Here is a 19,488-nt window from a genome sequence, read left to right as displayed (position 1 = left end):
TGGGCCGCAAAGTTTAAATCTGGGCGTCGTATTGCTCGTTCAGTAATCATTTCCCAGGACAGAGTATCTCACAGAAACTCTGGCAATGAAGAAAGTATCAAATCGTTGGGTTCCAAAGCTTCTGACATCTGATCAAAAACGCACCAAGCACAACGTGTCTCGTGCTAATCTATCTCTGTTTGAAGCTGATCCAGAAAGGCTTTTGTTCAACAGACCCTCCTTATTTTACTGACTTGTCACAGCGAAACATATTGCTCAAAGGACGCGTGTACTGTGAATATGCCTCTATGACATGTAATGTCCTCAAGGAAAGATTTCACTCTTACTCAATTCTTCGTGAGGCTCAAATCTTATCAATCAACCCTCGTAACTAAATTTAGCTCATCGTATATGTTATCGTATAGGGAAAACTCGGTGCTATGATTTTGCAATTCATCGAACAAAGACGTCTTTCACGGGTTTTGCCAATATAATAATCCCTTCTTTCGAACCGTTGTGAGCGTTCTTCTTCCCTGTTGGATACACCACCACGAGTAGATGCATGACACACAGGCCGGAGATATGTGGACCGCGAGGCTGCTTGTCTGCTACCTGCACTGTGTATATGCAACTAGTGTCAACATATGTAAGTAAACGTGTTCACATGATGTCCTTTTAAGTCATTTTAATGTCTTTACGTTTAATGTGGTTTATATCACAACTTAATACATATGGTTTAAAGCCAGAAATATCTCGGACATGTCTGGGCCTTTAGTTTTGATACTATTATCGCGTGGAATTACATGCAGTATTCCCGCAAGTATATAACGAAATATGTGACTGCAATAGTTAAAATTGGTCAAGAAACAGCATCTCGGTGTATGACATCATTCTTTAAGATTTTCTTTATACATTCAATTTTTATGACGATCTTTGTGTCACGATATGGTATTGTAGTTCACATATGTGAACATTGTGTTTTTATGTTAAATTTTGGGCATTGTATGGTTGACTACATTCTTTCAATTTATCCCGCACTGTTTCGCCCCAGTGTGTCTTTGGATATGTCAGTTGAAATTCAGTGTCTTTAACGTATCTCTTTTCTTCATTCACGTAAGATAACACTTATTTCAATACACGGATGGTAGGAAATAAGGAATTATCTGTAAATTGACACGGTGTCCTGCATTCTTTCAGACGATAACGACATCAGCTATTTACTGACTACATATACTACAGCGATAAAATTGATAATGATATATTGTGATGTGCACATTTTTTGTATTTCATCAGTATATAATTGGGGTAGGTTTATGTAAAGTCTCGTACAGGAACAATGTGTGATTAAGTAAATAACAATTATTCAGTTTATGATATACCCTGTCTAGCTAAATGTATGTTCTGCATATGTCTATTAAGATTTTGAGTGTACTTTGGGGATTCTGTGCGATCGACACAAGGAAGTAGCACAAACTGTTAATATATTGACATTATGTTTAAGTTTCGAAAAGGTAATACCAACGTTTATTTGGTGCATTGATTTGCTATAAGTACGGAATATTGTTATATGTCACAGATTAACCTCATTTTTCAATCCCGGACAAAAATTAAACTGGCATAAGGAAGTTATCGAATCAGGACGTTGATGTTCTCATAAAACTCCCAATCATGTATCGCTATAGAATTGATACATAGGGCTATATTTTTAGTTCGGTGAAAATGAGAATAAAATGACATATGAAAACGTTAGCATATATAAAGTGAACATAGACGTACTGACGTCAACACAGAATGGTATAATAATGTCAAATCAGGTGACATCAAGTGAAATGTAAGCTGAGCTTCATTTCTAATGTATCAGAAAATGTTATCCAAATGTATCAAACAATACCAGGAACTGGGTTTGTGCTACAGTATTGTGTTCCACGGTATCACCTTTGTTCAAATACATCCTTATTTTAAATAAATCATTTTTATATGACAACAAATACTGAAACAACTGACTTTGATATTTGTGCATAGAGGTAATGGGCTCCTAACATAATTCGATATACTTTTTCTAGATATGCGTTATTTTCTGATTTAGTAATTAAACACCAGTCGATCGAATGTTATATTTTTATCCATGCGTAAAAAGTATTGTATTGTGCAAACGTATTTTGGTCACGTTCAATGGACAGCAACATATAATGTACAAAGTAAAAACAGTTAAACGTGTTTTTTATAATAATAGATAGTTACAACAAATGTATATAACCACCAGGTTAAATATATAGCGTCGTATATCCGATCAAAAGATATCAATGATTGGCAGTTTTATGAGCATGTCTACACCCTGCCTGGACGTAAATACCCCTTATGGTTGTTTTATATGATTGTTTGATTTGTGTCCGGTATTGTGAAATGAGGTAAATGTGTAAGATATGACAACAGTCTGTAATCACCACAAAGCGTTACACCTAGCGTTATCAAGCTGTTTTACACATTTTCTGACTTTGCCTCATCTCAAATAGAACATTTACACCAATGTCATGCTCTCCCATCTTTGTGTTTCCTTTGATGACATATAAACTTCTTGTCGACACCCCACCCACCCCCCACCCCCCACCCCCCTATGTTCGGCTTGATGAACGTTCTTCTGTGACAATATCCCCTTATGTTATAAAAGAGATGAAACCATTCCCATAATAATAAGTAATCTGCGTCCCATAATAATAAGTAATCTGCGCTTATATTAATCCATGGTACGACTCCGACTATCTCATAGGCATGTGTTTGTGAATCACAATCAAATAGTGATGATACTATGCTTACAAACAATTTTGAAACAATGTTCTATACATCGGCAGAATGAGAACAAACAATCAAACATGGTTTTTCAAGTTTAACTCCTCCAATTAGACGATGATTTACCTGACCGTGGAATGAGTTTTCCTTTTTCGCACAGGTGAAAAGATCGAGATTGGCATATCCAAGTGGATATTAATTAGGCTCGGGCATGTCTAACAACAAGCCTGTAATCTGTGGCAAACTAATAGCGACAAAACCCTTTCCATATACAAAAGAATTTTCTGCCCAAAGCAGAGTCGATTGTATGATTCCGACCATAACCATGTATATAATTGTGAATCACTTTAAAATGTTCGCGTAAAAAAAGCACGTTAAACGGCCATGAATGCTTGACGATTGTCATTAGGTTTAGTTTCACTAATATAATATCAGTTTGGGTGTTTTATTTGTTCATTTAAAATGTTTAGTCAAACAGAATCATACAAACTTCTTTATTTTTATCATTTGCGATTACTTTATACAAAGGACTATTTGCTCATCGGTCTCATAAAGAAAATGTAAGTGAATATGTTGTTCGTAAAAGATGGTATTTTACACCCGAGTGGACTTATCGTAATGGCAAAGGGGTACGTCTCTCTTACGGCCGACGAATAGTGACACGATTTTGACAGAGGTAATAATCAAAATAACCCTCTTATCATCAATTGGGTTTTACATCTGCCTTCTTAGTTATGAACGCCAAAACTTGTATCTTAGCTGAACCCATGCGCCTGCACATACACACACGCACGCATAGATGTGTACTTCTTATAATTTGCCAAGGATCAAATTTTAATGAAATAAAAATATCATTCATTATCAATAAAGTTTGACATATCCAATGTTCCTACAGGAACTCAATTTCATAGTGAACGGATAGAGGCATGCAGTCATGAGCACGATGCATGTGCACGAGGTGCTTGAAAACCTGTGATTGGATGTATCGTGACAGAATCGTTGCGCATCATCATCAGAGAGCACAACCGCATTTGCTACTGTGGATTTCAACAATGAAATGCACTGATCCCCTCTTAGCATCAAATCGTCGTTTGACGACCGAAGGATTATGTAGATGCATAGGCATGCTTGAAACCGGGTCAACACAACGTTACGTTGCAAATGTCTTCGGTGTCAGCCACATTGTGATCGGCGGGGCATGGAGGTGAAATGGGCTTTAACCTCCAGCACAAGATTATTGCACTTATATAGCGACGTGTCAGACGTTTGGATACGCTTAGCCAGCGACATGAAGGTGTTCAACAGCGTTCCTTCACACAGCGGGCAGACAAGTTTCTCCTGATTGCAGCAAGACGTCATCACGTCGTGACTGCAACCACAATCAGAAATTACCCGAGGAAGGCCAATGACGTTAACGTTTCTACTAAGACAGTGCGTAATCGTCTCCCTTAGGCTGATGCCCGGTCACTGAGGGCATACATTCACATCCCACTGACCCAACATAGGCTGGTCATCACGTCAACTGAACAGACCAGGATTGAGCTCCAGTATTTGTCACTGATGAATCGAGATACTATCTGGACTTCACAGATCGCCTTGCCCGAGTTTGTGAAAAACAGGATTCCAACGTAGCCGAACGTAACCACTATGGAAGTGTGTGTGTGGAGGGGTAAATCATGGGATGGGATCAGTAGGGCTGGAAGAACAGCGGAGCATGGTGACAGGCGGGCGTTACAGGGATGACTTTATGGAAAGGGTTTTGTCGCTTTATTTCTAGATGTGTACGTGAGACGATATGCTGCTGCTATTGGACCGAGGTTTTCCTTATGGACGATAACGCACGATCTCATCGTGCCAGGATCGTTGATGCCTACTCAGAGCATCAACGGTCACCAGACCTCAACCCTATCGAACATATATGGAAAGAGCTGCAGATCGCCCTCTCACAACGCCCTTTCCCTCCGGCATCTCTACAGGAACTCGGCAATGGTAATAATGAAGAGTGGAACAAGAACCCCTTGGCAACCATCATGGCACTTATTGGGGGCATTAGATGACGGTGATCGCACCACGTAGATCTCATATGCGCTACTTAGTGGGTTTTTTTTTACAATGAATTTGTTTTCATGATTTTTTGACGTTTCGTTTTTGGTAAGATATTATTATTTTGACAGGTGACCTGACTGATAATTGGTCACATCTCTTTTGCTGTCATTGTGTGGCAAATGACGACGGACTTTGATTCATTAAAGATTTCTTCACGCAATATTGCCTTTGGTTATTTCAACAGATTTGATGTATCACCCTTTAAAGTGGTGATCGTCAGCAAACTTGCATATCTGAAAGCAGATGTCTTGACTACGTCACATATGTATATACAAACAGTACAAATAATTTAAAAATATGTTACTAAATCATTTGCAGCCACGGAGACAAAACACATCTTTATAAACGAGGAGGAAAACAACTGGTGGGATGCTCGGAAAAACTGTAAGATGGCGTTGAAGAGAGATCTGTATATTTCTGACACAGAATTCCTCCCTCCAGTCATGGAAAACTCTCTACACAACAACACTTCCTACTGGGTAGGAGCCATGAGGTATTCAACATGGATATGGACAGGTGAGTCTGTAGAAGTAGTTCCCACATCTCAATAGATAATATATAAATTAATGATATATATAAGCGACGTTGTGTACGCATTTATCTGTATGTATAGTTAATCTGTTATGGATGCCTCTTGTGCATGATATGACATGTAGATGTACATGTAGTTCCCAAAGATAAATAGATATTATATATATGTATCATCCTGGCGTTGTCTATGCATTAATTGTACTTGAAGTTTATCTGTTACTGAAGCCTCTAATGTATGATATTACAGAAGATGGTACCCCACTCTACAACTATGATGGGTACAGTGCATCACCCACAACGAGCCCAAACAATGTGTCCAGTAACTCTGTTTACGGATGTCAACTTCATTGTAAAACCAACCGCACAGTGGGCCTGAGCGTAAGAGGTTTTTTGTCACAAACACTATTGATCCCAAAGTGGTATAAAGAATAGATCACGTTGGTACATTTTCTTCTGTTTTGAAAATCCACAAACGACACACGAGAGCGAGAGATGCTATTTGTTAATGTAATTGATGTTGTACAAGCACACCAGGATAATAAAAGATCCTCTTCATATTCATATCAAGGTTTTCTTATGACAGAAGTACACAACATGTTATATGTTTGATTGGCATTCTAGAGTTAGTTAGTGAGTATGGATTTACGTCACATTTAGCAATATTCAAGCAATATCACAGAAATTGGCTTCACACAGTTGATGAGTAAATAAGAAAGTATACAACTTTATGGATAACAACGTCTGTTTATTCCAGTAAGTAACGTTTCGATGTAGATTCTTACACCTTCCTCCACTCCAGCTTGATAACGGTGGAAGAATCTACATCGAAACGTCGCTAAATCCAAACAAAAACCAGAAGTTGTTATCCATAAAGGTTTATGTTTCCTAACATGTTATATGTACTATTTTTTGTAGGGGAAATGTGTTATTTTCTCTGAACGTTCCAACTATGATGTGTACAGTACACCATCAACAGGAAATACAACAGGGTCGCTTTATAATTCACTTTTTCGGGTCTGCTTCAATGTAAACTAGTGTCCAAAAGAAACGATACCACCTGTTTGCAACGACATAAAAGAAAAACTAAACAATGCAGAAGTTTAGGATTGGTGTTATGCTTTTGAGAAATCCTTTCACAGCATCTGTACAAAAATTTCATTGCAATAAAATCTGTACAACCAATATGACAAGCCTTTAAAGATGGGTGGGGTCGAAAAATGAACATTTCGTTAGAGCACTATTCACAGAAACAACGGGAAATGTCACACCACACGTCTCAAAGTCAAGTCAGTAGCGGGTATGTCCACCGTGAGCATCAATACATGCCAGAACACGCCTACGGACTGATGACGTTGGGAGTGATGCGTTGCCATTCCTCGAGGAGACATCGTTCCAAGTCCTGGACGTTGACTGGAGGCACACGGCGACGTCGGATTTGCCGATCGAGGTGGTCCCATAAGTGCTCGATGGGATTCATGTCCGGTGAACATGCGGGCCATGGCAAAACCTGTACGTTGGCGTTGGCAAGGAAGTTCTGTGTCAATCTTGCTGTGTGTGGCCTTGCATTGTCATGTTGGAAAAGGAGTCCACGAGGCTGTTGCTGAATAAAGGGCACCACAACAGGCCGTAGGATGTCATCAAGATAACGCTGTGCATTCAGGTTTCCACGAATTACGACGAGCATCGTTTTGACGTCATCACATATGCCACCCCAAACCATTAACCCTCCACCTCCAAACGGCCGGACCTGTTGGATACAGTTAGGCGCCAAACGTTCACCAAATCGTCGGTATACAAGCTGCCGTCCATCGTTTCTGAAGATGAGGAATCTGCTCTCATCAGAGAACATAACACGTGCCCAGTCCCGCCGTTGCCAACGTCGAACTCGCCTGGCCCAGTCAGTCTGTTGTTCCGGTGTCGAGGCGTCAGGAGCGGTCCGCGGTAGGGATGACGTGGCCGGATACCATACTGCCGTAGTCTCCTGTAGACGGTCTGTCGACTGATCCTGTGTCCCAGTGCTTTAGCCGCCGTGGACGTCGCTGTTACGGTGCGGTTCCTTAGGTGTATTACCCGGATGTAACGATGTTCACGGGGCGTGGTTACTCGTGGTCTTCCACTCCTGGGCCTGTCTGACGTCTGACCTGTCTAACGTAACCGCTGCATCAACCTGGTGATAGTGATGCGTGCGCAGCCCAACCTTCTGGCGACGTCGACGTGTGACGCTCCTTGTTGGACCATTCCAACGGCTCTCTCTCTCTCGATGGCTGTCAAACGTGGCATATCTTGTGTTCTTTTTGTTGCTGTGATATCAACGTGTCTGATCAGCCGATTTATACAGTTTTTATGCACGTGCATAACATGCTAGAGAGGGAAATGTCACTTTCACGAAATTTACGTTTTTTCCCGGAAGTGATCACGTGTTCCCGGTATTTTTTATCGACTATGCTGTGTTTGGGATGTGCAATACGAATTGGCATGTTTTCATACTAGACAATTCACTTAGTAAAAAACAATTTTGAAAATAAGTTGGTATCGTTTCTTTTGGATACTAGTTTATAACCACCCGCACAATAGGCCTGAACGTAGGACAGTAAAACCTTTTGTGTCTGAAAGGGTGGTTAAAAGAATTCTATCACATATTTACATTGGCTTCTGTTTTGAAAACCCCAAACAACACATACAGAAAGCATGAGGGAGGTAGGGATTCTATTTCTGAATGTGACTGATGTTGTACAAGCACACCATGATAATGTAAGAACCGCTTTAGTTCATATCATTAGTCATGTTAGGAAAATACTCTTTTTATGACAGGAGTATACAACATATTTTGTGGTTTGTTGTGGGAAGGGGAGGAGTGTTATTGTCTTGGAAAAAGTAAGCATATACTAATACCAGTGGACCGCCTTCGTGGTCTAGTGGTAGAGCGTCCGCCCGGAGAGCGGAAGGTCCGGGGTTCGATCCCCGGCCGCGTCATACCAAAAGACGTTAAAAGATGGTACTTGTTGTTACCCTGTCTGGCGCTCGGCATTAAGGGGCTAAAACAAGGACTGGTCGGCTCGGAGTCAGTATACTGTGTCTGAGTGGGGTATTCATGTTGCGGCATGGTATCTCAGTGAGCTAGCACTATAAATCGGCATTAGTCCGGACTAGTACAAGCAGCCTCACATATAGATACACGTGCATGCACGTCGCTATATAAGTGCAATAATCTTGGACGCGACGTTAAACCCCATTCCACCTCACCTCACAAATACCAGTGCAGCAGGTGGGATGCCGTGCCCTGGTTGACTATGACAGGAGTACACAAAGTCATTATGTGTTTGTTGTTTTGTTTTTTTGTAGGGGGAAAAGTGTTATTGTCTCGGAAATTCGTACAACGTCACAAAGACGAGTGCAAGATGGATGCAGTGTCCGGGCAACCCAGATGAAATATGTGGCGACGACGCTGGGATGTCAGTCTATACACGTGGTACTGGTATGTGCGTCCCTACACTTATACTATATAAAATATCGGATAAGCTTGTTAAAAGCTTGTACTCATTGGCAACATATCATCTTGTGTTATCTTCGAAGTTCACGTTGATATTGTGACAAGCTAATCATCAAGATCACGCTGTTATCCTGAAGCCTTACTTTCGGCTGCTCTACGTTGTGAACATAATAGTCATATTATAATTGTCATAAACCGAACAATTCATTTCATTCAAGGTTTTACAAGTATAGGTAATGTACCTGATAATTGTATGTAAATTATGCTGTGTCATAAATAACTTGTGTATGTTTGTGTGACTTTACGTCATTTTCACCTCTTTGTAGGAAACGTTGGATTTAAACCCTCGAAGGATGGCCGATGTGCTTATGGAGTGAAAATGAATAATACAGTTTCAATAGAACTAGACTATTACTACGCTTGTATAGATTATAAGCGAAGATTTGCATATTATTCCCACAGTAAGTATGACCTATGTTATCTCACATCACTCTGTGACACAATCGGCGTTTCCTACAGTCTGAAATGATTTACCCAGGACACGCATGACCAATGCGAAGTCAACAAATGTAAACTTTAATACTTCAGAATAAACTAAACTAAAACGCTGATGTCACCCCAAGATCGTAACTGTCACGCGCATGGAGAGCGCAGAAAACATGTATTAAGTAAATTATATAAAATGCTAAAAAGCAGATGAAACTGCTTTGAAGATGCATTTCAAACGTTGACATATCTGAATAGACTGAAATTTCCTTCATGCAGCCCACGACAAGTACAACACAATGCACTAAGCATAAACATCTTGTATTGTCATGGCCTATCTTATAAGCATATCATCACAACGATTTTACTAAAATACGAACTTATAAAATCCCATATATTGCGTTTTACTCTGTCATCTTGTGTTACCATCCGCTACTTTCTAAATGTACAACTAAAAAGACGTTACCGGACGTCGTATTTCATGTGTTTGTAGATACTCCCCAGGCAAACTGTAGTGGGGGCGTGTGCGTGTCCTCATCAGCGGAAAGACAGACATGGACACATGCTCATTACTCAAATGATTTGATCAGACTCAACGATTCCACTGCAAGAGAGATCCAAAATATTAAAGGACCAACTGATTACTTTTGGATTGGGCTTGTATTGAAAGTCTCAAGGAAATACGTCGATGGTGCGTTTTATTATTTTGTGCTAACCTGTCAGTTTAAATTGTAAAAAGGGTCGGTCGGGTAGCCTTGTAGTTAAAGCGTTCGCTCGTCATGCCGAATACCCGGGTTCGATTCCCGACATGGGTACGAAGTGTGAAGCCCATTTCTGATGTCCCCGCCGTGATATTGCTGGAATATTGCTAAAAGCGGCGTAAAAACATACTCAGCCACTCACTAAATTGTAAAAAACGTTTACAGCGGGAAATTGGTCTTTGATTTGTTTGAATTAATAAGTTAGCAGTTGATTACTACAAATAACTAGACAGCAACAGCATAGAACCAAATACATTCATCTATTTACGTAAGTATGTACAACTATTAACATAACCTTATCAATTAGAATAATTAATACCGCTGGTTGCATTGTACAGTCAGTGGATAATTGTATGTTTCCAGGACAAGAGGCCAATGGAAATGAGGATTACATCTTCCTTCCGTTCGTTGTTTCACAAATATCGACATGCCAAGCTTTGAAAAAAGATGGCGTCTGGAAACCATACTGGCTACCCTGCCATTTTCGCCTTGCCTCTGTTTGTGAAGGTACTAAGCACGTCAGACGAATATGTTGTTTTACACAATGGTAAAGAGGAGTGGATTCTCTTTAATTCACTCGTATACATCGCTCAGATAATGTTATAAGATGATACTAAAATGCAAAACAACATCGTCCTTTTTCTTATTAATGAAGGAATGTGTTCCTTTCTTCCTCAGATCTTACTACCGCCCGCCACCCCATCCACACACCCTTTCTCTCTCTCTCTCTCTCTCTCTCTCTCTCTCTCTCTCTCTCTCTCTCTCTCTCTCTCTCTCTCTCTCTCTCTCTCTCTCTCTCTCTCTCTCTCTTTCTCTCTCTCTCTCTCTCTCATGTTGGATGTTTATACGAGGAGACTTTTTCACTTGTTATATCACCCGTTCCATCATATCTAAACTAGCAACGTCATCTTTATCAACAGTTTCCAGGGCTGATCCCTCTCATCCCACCACAGACAGTCCGTCAGCTCTTGATATTCAGAAGGGTAAGTGGTCACTGCAGAGGTAACCCTGTCATAAAAACGCTCGCTCGCTACACTAAAGAGCAGGGTTCGATTCCTCACTTTTAAATATTATTAAAAGTGGTGTAAAACCTCATCTATCATCACAATTACCAATTACAGTATTATCAACAGTCCATGTGAAAGCGATAGAGAATTCAGTTTCACGTATCTCTATTCCTTACAATATTGAAAATTAATTGTTTGTATATAGTAGTACTCAATATTCCACAATGCGACTTAGTGAATGAGTATGAGTTTGCGCAGATTATAGCAATATTACAGTTTTATCAGGCGGGGAACACCAGAAATGGGCATTTAGCTCCACAACTGTTGTTAGTTTATGCTAAAATATCAAAAGTACAATCATCTTAGCTCTGTTTGTAACAGGCCCCTTGTCATGATTGCATGACATATTATTATATATTGTGTACTTCTATGAAGGTAGCAGTTTTCGGTGTGCATTCAATAGTGATCGTTTACTTCAGTATAGTATACATACTTACTGGACATGCCCAATATTTCTTGTGTAAACTAGTATGTACGTTTAACATATTTATCAAGCTTTTGACATCTAACACTTCCTTTTTGTCCAGGTGTAAGCATAGGGCTGGCTGCAGGATGTGTGGTTTTCTTCCTGGTAGTCGTGACTCTTGTATTTCTTCTGCAAAGGTGAGGTTCCTGGCAGCACTTCTTTAAATAGCGAAAAGAAACCAGAATCTGAAGAATGAATTCATTTATCAGATACCATTCTTGACATGTAACTTGTTATTTTGTTAAATTAATGTGATGTTTATTTAAATCTTTGAAGCAACTGTTTTGTGAAATAAGACAATTTCTACATGTATCACTTTTCTTATATTTCAACAGGATGGTTTACACATTAGTAATTGATCTTAAGCTTTCTCTACTGGTATTGAGCAATGCTGTATATTTCTGTGTGAAAATGATATGTTACACGCACATATCGGGCAAACATTGAAGCAACCACATTCAACACTAGTGCATCCATTCACAAACATGTGTTTTCGCCAAATCCATATGACCTATAAATGAGTAGCATGACAGTTTTGTCAGTGTTGAGGACGGGATACAAGCCCCGACACATTTCGATCCACTAGTCATGATACATCGGGACGCAATGGAGTAGTAATATAGCATAATTCCTTAGTATACCATACTATACAAGTTGATATCGAGAAGCATTTATATAATGGTCACGACTGCCGCCAGTGATATGACAGTCACGTGAACTTATTAAATATGGATTCCTCTCAAATCCGACCGAGATGACCAGTGGGGCCATTTTCCTTCAAAGTTATTCCAATGATTACTTTGCGTATACCACTTAAAAAGAACAACTGAACTTATTAACCACTTACTGTGCTAAATATTAACAATAAAGTAAGCATAACTTATTTGAACTTATTATTAAGGGCATGTTTGTACATCACATTCAATCATGTTTCAAATGTTGTTTCAGACAACGCAAACTCCATTTGGATAGAAGAGATACGAATCAACAGGTGAACTTCAACCCGCCAACAGAAAACACGATCTACGACGGTCTCGATGTTCCGAGAGACAATGGCGCATATTCTGTTATAACCCCAGACACAATTGACGGGAAGCCTTTCACTCCCCCTGTTCCAACGGCGACAGTAAACCCCAATGCTCACACTGAGAAATTCTACGTGAACCATCCTGAGACTGATGTTGAGAAGGTGTCCAATTCTCTCTCAACGCCCAGTAAACAACACACCGACATGCCAGGAGGAAAGCCCTACATGCATCTCTCCGGACCCGACTACGACACAGCAGAATGTATTCTACAGTACAGAAGCGGAGATGGAAGGGACACTGGACTGGACAAATCTGCAGGAGGTTCTGGTGTAGCCAACTCCGACGAGGGTGTTCAGTACCACACCTTCGAGAAGTGCAGCTCCACGGGAGGGGATAAAAGTGATGCTGGTTTGTATGACCCCACGGAAGCTGCAGAGGGAAACTACGACACCCCACAGCAAGGGGAGAACGCCAGAAAAGTAAATGACTCGTACAGTCACATTGGCGCGATAGACAAGGTGTTTGAAGAAGGTGACTATGATGTCGCTAGTGCTGGGCCTGATGTGATCAGGTTGGATGACACCTACAACCATACGTATGAGACCACATGTAAGGCCACTGATGAGTATAACACATGATCTGTCGTCAGAGATAATTGAAATCGTGGTAATGATATATTTGTTGCAGAGATCCGGATAGTATAGGTAGTAGTGTCTGGTCGTACAAAGGGAAGTACTTCTAGGACATGAGAAATGTAACTGTACATAACATGGGGTTATCTTTCAAGTGTTGCTGGATGAAAACTAGTTTGAAGCAAAAGTCTCTCTTTATAGATCAAAGAACCACATCTTGGCGGATATTATGTAACAATTATGAAATAAATTAAAGTAAGTACTTCTAAGTTAAAGAGTGGTTAAAAATGTATTAGTGATGCAGTTTAACATTGAAGAGTGTGAGGTGTGAGGGTGGTGAGGGTGGTGAGGGTGGTGAGGGTGGTTTAAATCGAAACAACAAAAAAATTCGAAGGCAATGTAATGGGCAGAGTGAAACGGGTATTGTCAATGTCAGTTTGAGTTGGTTCACAGATACCCGACATTCAGCCCACTAGTGAGTATGGTTGTACGCCGCTTTTAGCAATATTCCAGCAATGTCACGGCGGGGGACACCGGAAATGGGCTTCACACATTGTACCCATGTCGGGAATCGAACCCGGGTCTTCGGCTTGACGAGCGAAAAAGCGAAACAAACAAGAAATTCGAAGGTAATATAATGGGCAGAGTGAAACGGGTATTGTCAATGTCAGTTTGAGTTGGTTCACAGATACCCGGCTAACGTTTTGATAACGTTTGTAACTTTTGGGTCAAATCCGATTTTCAAGTGTATGCTCTCTTTTGTATGGCAGTTTTGAAGACGATTCAGACACTTAATTTCACGTAATAATTTCCATATATCTTTTTCTATATTGTAAAATATATTTACATGTTTATGTTTACTTATGTATTTCTTGTTCAAATAATACGCCCACATGCATTGTAACACGTTGCCACTTTGAGGCCTCTCTCAACTGACTGAACATATTCAAAACGCGTTTCAAACCTTAATTTCTCTCAACTTTCAAAAATACATCTGCAGTAGATTAATATTCCGTTAAACTTAATTAATTCAATGAATAATTTGTTATTAGTAATGTAATCAGATATTTTGAAAAAGTTTCCCATTTTGCAACCATATTCACACCTGATTTCTTTACACAATATTATACACAAGTATTATTTAATCACCATCGTTTAACTTTTTATGCAGGTTTTTGTTCTGAATACAGGTTTTGTCGGTTTTTATCAATGGTTATGATAAGTACTATCTAAATACTATCGTATGCGCCATTTAATTGTCTTGAGAAGTTGATTGTAGTTTGCCTTTTCGTTATATTCCAGTAGCTCCAGCTTTTTTTGTCCACATTTCAAATCTTTTGAGGTACAATCGATATCGAGCATGCTTTTCCTACGAATATTTCAAAAAACGTCCGACGACTTAAGCCCAAGAGTTGCTTACAGCACTCGAGGCCTTAGTAAAGCTCTCTGATGATGGTGGACACGTGAAAGACATTTACAAATTTAACGCATGCGTGTCCAAAATGATGTCCGATGCAATTATCAATTTTGAGTCCAACAATTGATTTACCCTTGCATGTGATTGTGGCGGGTGCCACCGTTGGGGCCGGATACATGAGTTAATGTTAGCATTAATTGACCCATTTGACAAAATGTTGGATCCCAACTGTGACCTTCATTTCCGCAAGTGTGTACATCTACAAACGTTTTCCTATGCAAAAAAAGGTTTATCACCAAATGTTTATTACCTACTGTGAACCATAGATAATGAATAATTGCACATACAGATATGTGCACAATGAGTTTATCATATATTTGCATTTTGCATCCTTTATCATTTGCCATACAATTGTGACTTAGTGCGGAAGGTATTTGTCATGTATACATGCTTCACGTGATGCACACAGGTCACAAATCAGTCGAATTTCCCCAACGTTGGTCGCGGAGAGAAGATTGGTGGGTCCGTGTTTGGCAGCTTGATTCGAGAGGGTTTCCGGGGCTTCGGAATGGGTACCAGGTAGGGTGAGATCGTAGTGCGTATGTTAACCTAGTCTCATAGTTGGGAACGGAAAATAAAATTTGAATGCACATTGAATACACACTCATAACAATTTAGTGCCACCAGCAGGTTACGTGTCCTATATTAAATGATCAGCTTCTTGAAACTATATGAATAAAATGTACTTTTATACACAAACGTGTTTCGTCTTATGTTGTGAAACAATCTTATTCATACAAACTGTTTCCAGACGATCTTAAAATCGTGTTCCGAAATTTAGCCACTCGCTTACTTCATGTAACAAATCATGTCATACATGTATGTGTGGATCAAGGGAAGTTTGGTTCTGAGTAGTGGATGTTACCAACCAGTGCTCATTGTTTACAACCTGATAAAAATAATAAGGTACATCACTGCGATATCTGAGGCTACAAATGTTACAGAAGAAATTGAAACATTATGAATGAAAGTGGTTTATGTAGTTATGCGTACAAAAACAATTTACTGAAGCTAAGAGTACAATCTGTGTGACAATGTCGTTATTAAATCATTAATTGACAGGGCCAAAATAGCCCGCGTATTCAGTTTGTCTCTATACGTGAAACTTCCGCCAGCTCTGTCCACAGTTTGAAGGAAGCAGCTTGATGCGGCCATCATATCGACTGTTTCAATTAGAGGTGGTTATTTCGATCGGATTCGATTCGGAATCAAGTAATTTCCAGATTCATGATACAGTTGTGTTTAACGCCGCAGTCCGCAATATCACAGCTATGATATCACGAATATATTGTCATATGGGCCTGACAAACTAGCGTTTGATATCATAAGCAACGTTCAACGCCACCAAAGCCACCTAACCTAACCACCCGATCTTTTAAATAAAAGCGACCCTTTCTATATTCATAAGAAATCTCTGCCAAAAATAGAGTCGATTATACGAATCCGACTATATCTTGAGCATGTGGTTATGAATCACTCTCAAATAGTGGTGATTCCAGGTGTTCGCGAAAAGGGGAGCGTATCCTGCTCCATCGGTGGCACCAGTCACAAAAAAACATGCAAAGACCTCTGTTCACCTAAAACAATACGGGAACATGTGGTAGAAGTGAAAATAGGAAATCATTTTTGTTACTGTTGCGTCAAATTTGGAAACGTCCCCCACATGTCTACCATAAATGTTGTAACCATAATCAAACAACTTCTCAGCAAGAGTTGTATGACGCTCTTTGAATCCTTGGTAGAAAGAACATGCTCGATTGTATTTCATAGTTGCGAAATGTAGACACTAATGGCTGGAGCTGCCGGAATAGTGCTCGACATAAAGGCAAAGTTGACTATTAAAAGTTGAACTCATCCCTCTTGTCATACAGTCTTGTGAAGAGTCACTCTAAATCTTTATGCATAGATCTAAATATGTAACAGATGTAAACTTCTTGGCCAAGTAACATATTTTTACATTGCCAACCAGAGCAGAAATTATGATTCACATACATGAGGAAACAGATCAGCCACTTACTGAAAGCAGAGGTTGCGTTTGGACCCAAATGGTCTACGCTACAATTTACGTTAGTCATGATCTGTATTATCCAGGTGTCTCGCGTCAGTATTAAACATAGAACTGATTGTTCTATGAACCAATGGGCGGTGTGAATTTCTAACCAATATCGATGAAAGCCTCTTCAATACATTGTACGGCGCTTCCATTACCTTAAAGGGCATGTAAAGTCACCATAGCAGCTTTGTAAAATTGTTCGTACTTTAGGGCATACATAATGATAAATGTTTGACCAAAATCATATTTGAAAAACGTAAATAGCTTAAAACAGACGATAAAACGACATGCAAAGTCGTCAAAACGAAACAAACCACCAATGAGGGGATCCCCCTTACTGGGGTTAAAACGGGTTCCCGGTGTCTGACGTGCTGTGCAATTTCAACGATCATGACGGGGGCGACGCCCAGTCTGCTTGCTTCTGCCTCGGATTTATTAAATACGTTATGTCTTTTTTCTGTCTGTTCATCTATTTGTTAACCATGTCCACAACTTATGTCACCTATGTAACAACACTGAAGATGCCTTCAGTTGTTTACTCAGGGGATTTATCCCTGACAGGCATTTATTGTGTGGAATCGGGCCGATGCAGCTGGTACTTTATTACTCAAACAGGTTGTTAGTAATAAAACGCTAGTTATAGATTGTTAGTTGCTATTTCAATTATTCACGATGCCAAGATCAAAGGTCGTTTCACATATTTCACAATGCATACAATGTTGTTATTGGTGGACTGACGCTATGAAAATAGAAAAGAAGATATTTTCTTTGGTAGTAGTGGCAAATATGTGTGGATGGCTAAACAAGGGTGAGAAGCCGAAGCAGCGAGAGCATATCATTTAACTATCACCACTCCTCTGTGAACTAGCAGACGAGGTGAGCACAGCGAGCGAATGAATTCCACCTACTGTACAGCAGGCTGGAATTTTGTTATCGGTTTCCGCTGTGTAAGCGGATAACCAGCAGCATAGCGATAGCAATATAAACAAACCCATATATGGCGACGCTAACAATAACACAGTTTAGCGGTTAACGCTAAATGCTATTATTTTTTTGTAGGATTACAGGAAATAGCAGAAATCTATGTATTACGGCTAAGAAGCACAAGATATATAAAGGCGGCAAACCTATCAGCCAAATTGAATGAAAACAGCTTTAGATCATCCCCTTTGGAGGTTTGTTGTGGAAGCCGATTACAGGGCCTGTGATTTCAGAACTTTCACTTGGAAAATTTGATACTTTTTGTACGGATATTACGAATATATCTCTCGAAAATTGACTAGATGTATCTAGGAAAATCGATATGCGAAATATAATTTTTTTCACATTACTTGTCCTTTAAAACGATCATTTCTTGATTTCTTTCCGTGAAAAGTGAGTGGGTTAGTTGGGTTAAACACTGCTTTTAACAGTATTCCAGTTATATCACTGCGTGTCAGTTCAATGTAGGAGGAAAGTCCGAAGTTGTTGCAGGTTACAACTTTGAAACCCACAAGCACGAACCCACACGTACAGGTTTCTGGTGTGCCAAAGGGAAGCAGCTCTACACAGCGAATTGTGGCAGCGAAACCGACTGGGCCGCACGTGCCCCCTACATGCTTGTCTAGGCTGGTGATCATGACTACTAAAACATCATAACATAATAGTTAGTTATAACCTAAGTCACTTCGCAATTCGATAACTTGAATATAACCTAAATGTCCTTGTCAAGGAGGTCCTCAACACAGCAATGCAACATATTCATAGTATAGGGTACACATTCAGTCATTTGGAAATAGACAAGACGCATGTTGTTTTTGAACACTGACATGTTTCTCTTGACTGGTTTTAAAATATGTTACTAATTAGTTGGAAATGACTTTTTACGGATAAAGAAAACAGCCGTTATATAGCTGGAATATTGCTGAGTGCGTCGTTAATCAAGCAACAGACGTTAGGACCGTGATGATTGAAAACATCCGGAAGTAATTTGATTTGTGGCAGAAAACAATTATCTTCTTTTAAATATGTACATGCAGCTGATTATCTATTTCGCTGAATGGACGTGTGTCAGTTCACATGGCTCAGGTTGACCACAGAAGGGAGGACACAGTTGGACGATTTCCCCTCAGCTGACACTGTTAATAACGAAATGTTTTGCGTTCATGTGCATGATCTTAAATGAATATTAAACACAGAATGTAAGGCCGCACGTTACCTTTACGATAAGCTACATGGCTTATTCAATAAACAACATCGCTGATCGTGCAAAGATGGCAAGGTTAGCAGCGTCAGACATTTTGAGAATGATTTTAACAGGGATTTCAAATAAGATGAACAAAAACGAACCGTGTATATCCTTTTAAACCCGATTAACTGTCCATGAAACATGTCCGACAGTTTGAATTGTACTGATAAGTTTCACGCTTTTGACGCATTTTTTCATCAGCCTTGACTGTGTTGCCATTTTCAGCAGATGCTCTCGGTGACCTCAAGACGCATTTGCAGGCCATGAATATTTAGCAATGTACGACTCTTACTATATCATTTGCACATGTTTATGAATCACTATCAAATAGCGATGACACCAGGTGTTCGCGAAAAGGTGAGCGTATATATGCCCCACCAGTGGCACCCGTCATCAAC

General features: G+C 39.9%; 1 protein-coding gene across 1 annotated transcript; it reads left to right on the top strand.

Annotated features, from left to right (window-relative positions):
• The first annotated feature begins 528 nt into the window (after window positions 1-528).
• LOC124120054 lies at window positions 529-13,661 on the top strand. Its single transcript, XM_046482773.2, has 10 exons — window positions 529-625; window positions 5,191-5,388; window positions 5,651-5,781; window positions 8,746-8,878; window positions 9,220-9,354; window positions 9,873-10,070; window positions 10,504-10,647; window positions 11,061-11,123; window positions 11,735-11,810; window positions 12,622-13,661. The coding sequence occupies exons 1-10, from the start codon at window positions 538-540 to the stop codon at window positions 13,337-13,339; spliced, it is 1,884 nt and encodes a 627-aa protein (XP_046338729.1). The 5' UTR covers window positions 529-537; the 3' UTR covers window positions 13,340-13,661.
• Window positions 13,662-19,488: the final 5,827 nt, after the last annotated feature.

The sequence above is a fragment of the Haliotis rufescens genome, unplaced genomic scaffold (genome assembly GCF_023055435.1).
Source record: "Haliotis rufescens isolate VD_foot unplaced genomic scaffold, xgHalRufe1.0.p SCAF_3, whole genome shotgun sequence".
Classification (NCBI taxonomy): Eukaryota; Metazoa; Mollusca; class Gastropoda; order Lepetellida; family Haliotidae; genus Haliotis; species Haliotis rufescens.
Note: the sequence above shows the minus strand (reverse complement) of the source record. Positions and strands in the feature narration are given on the sequence as shown.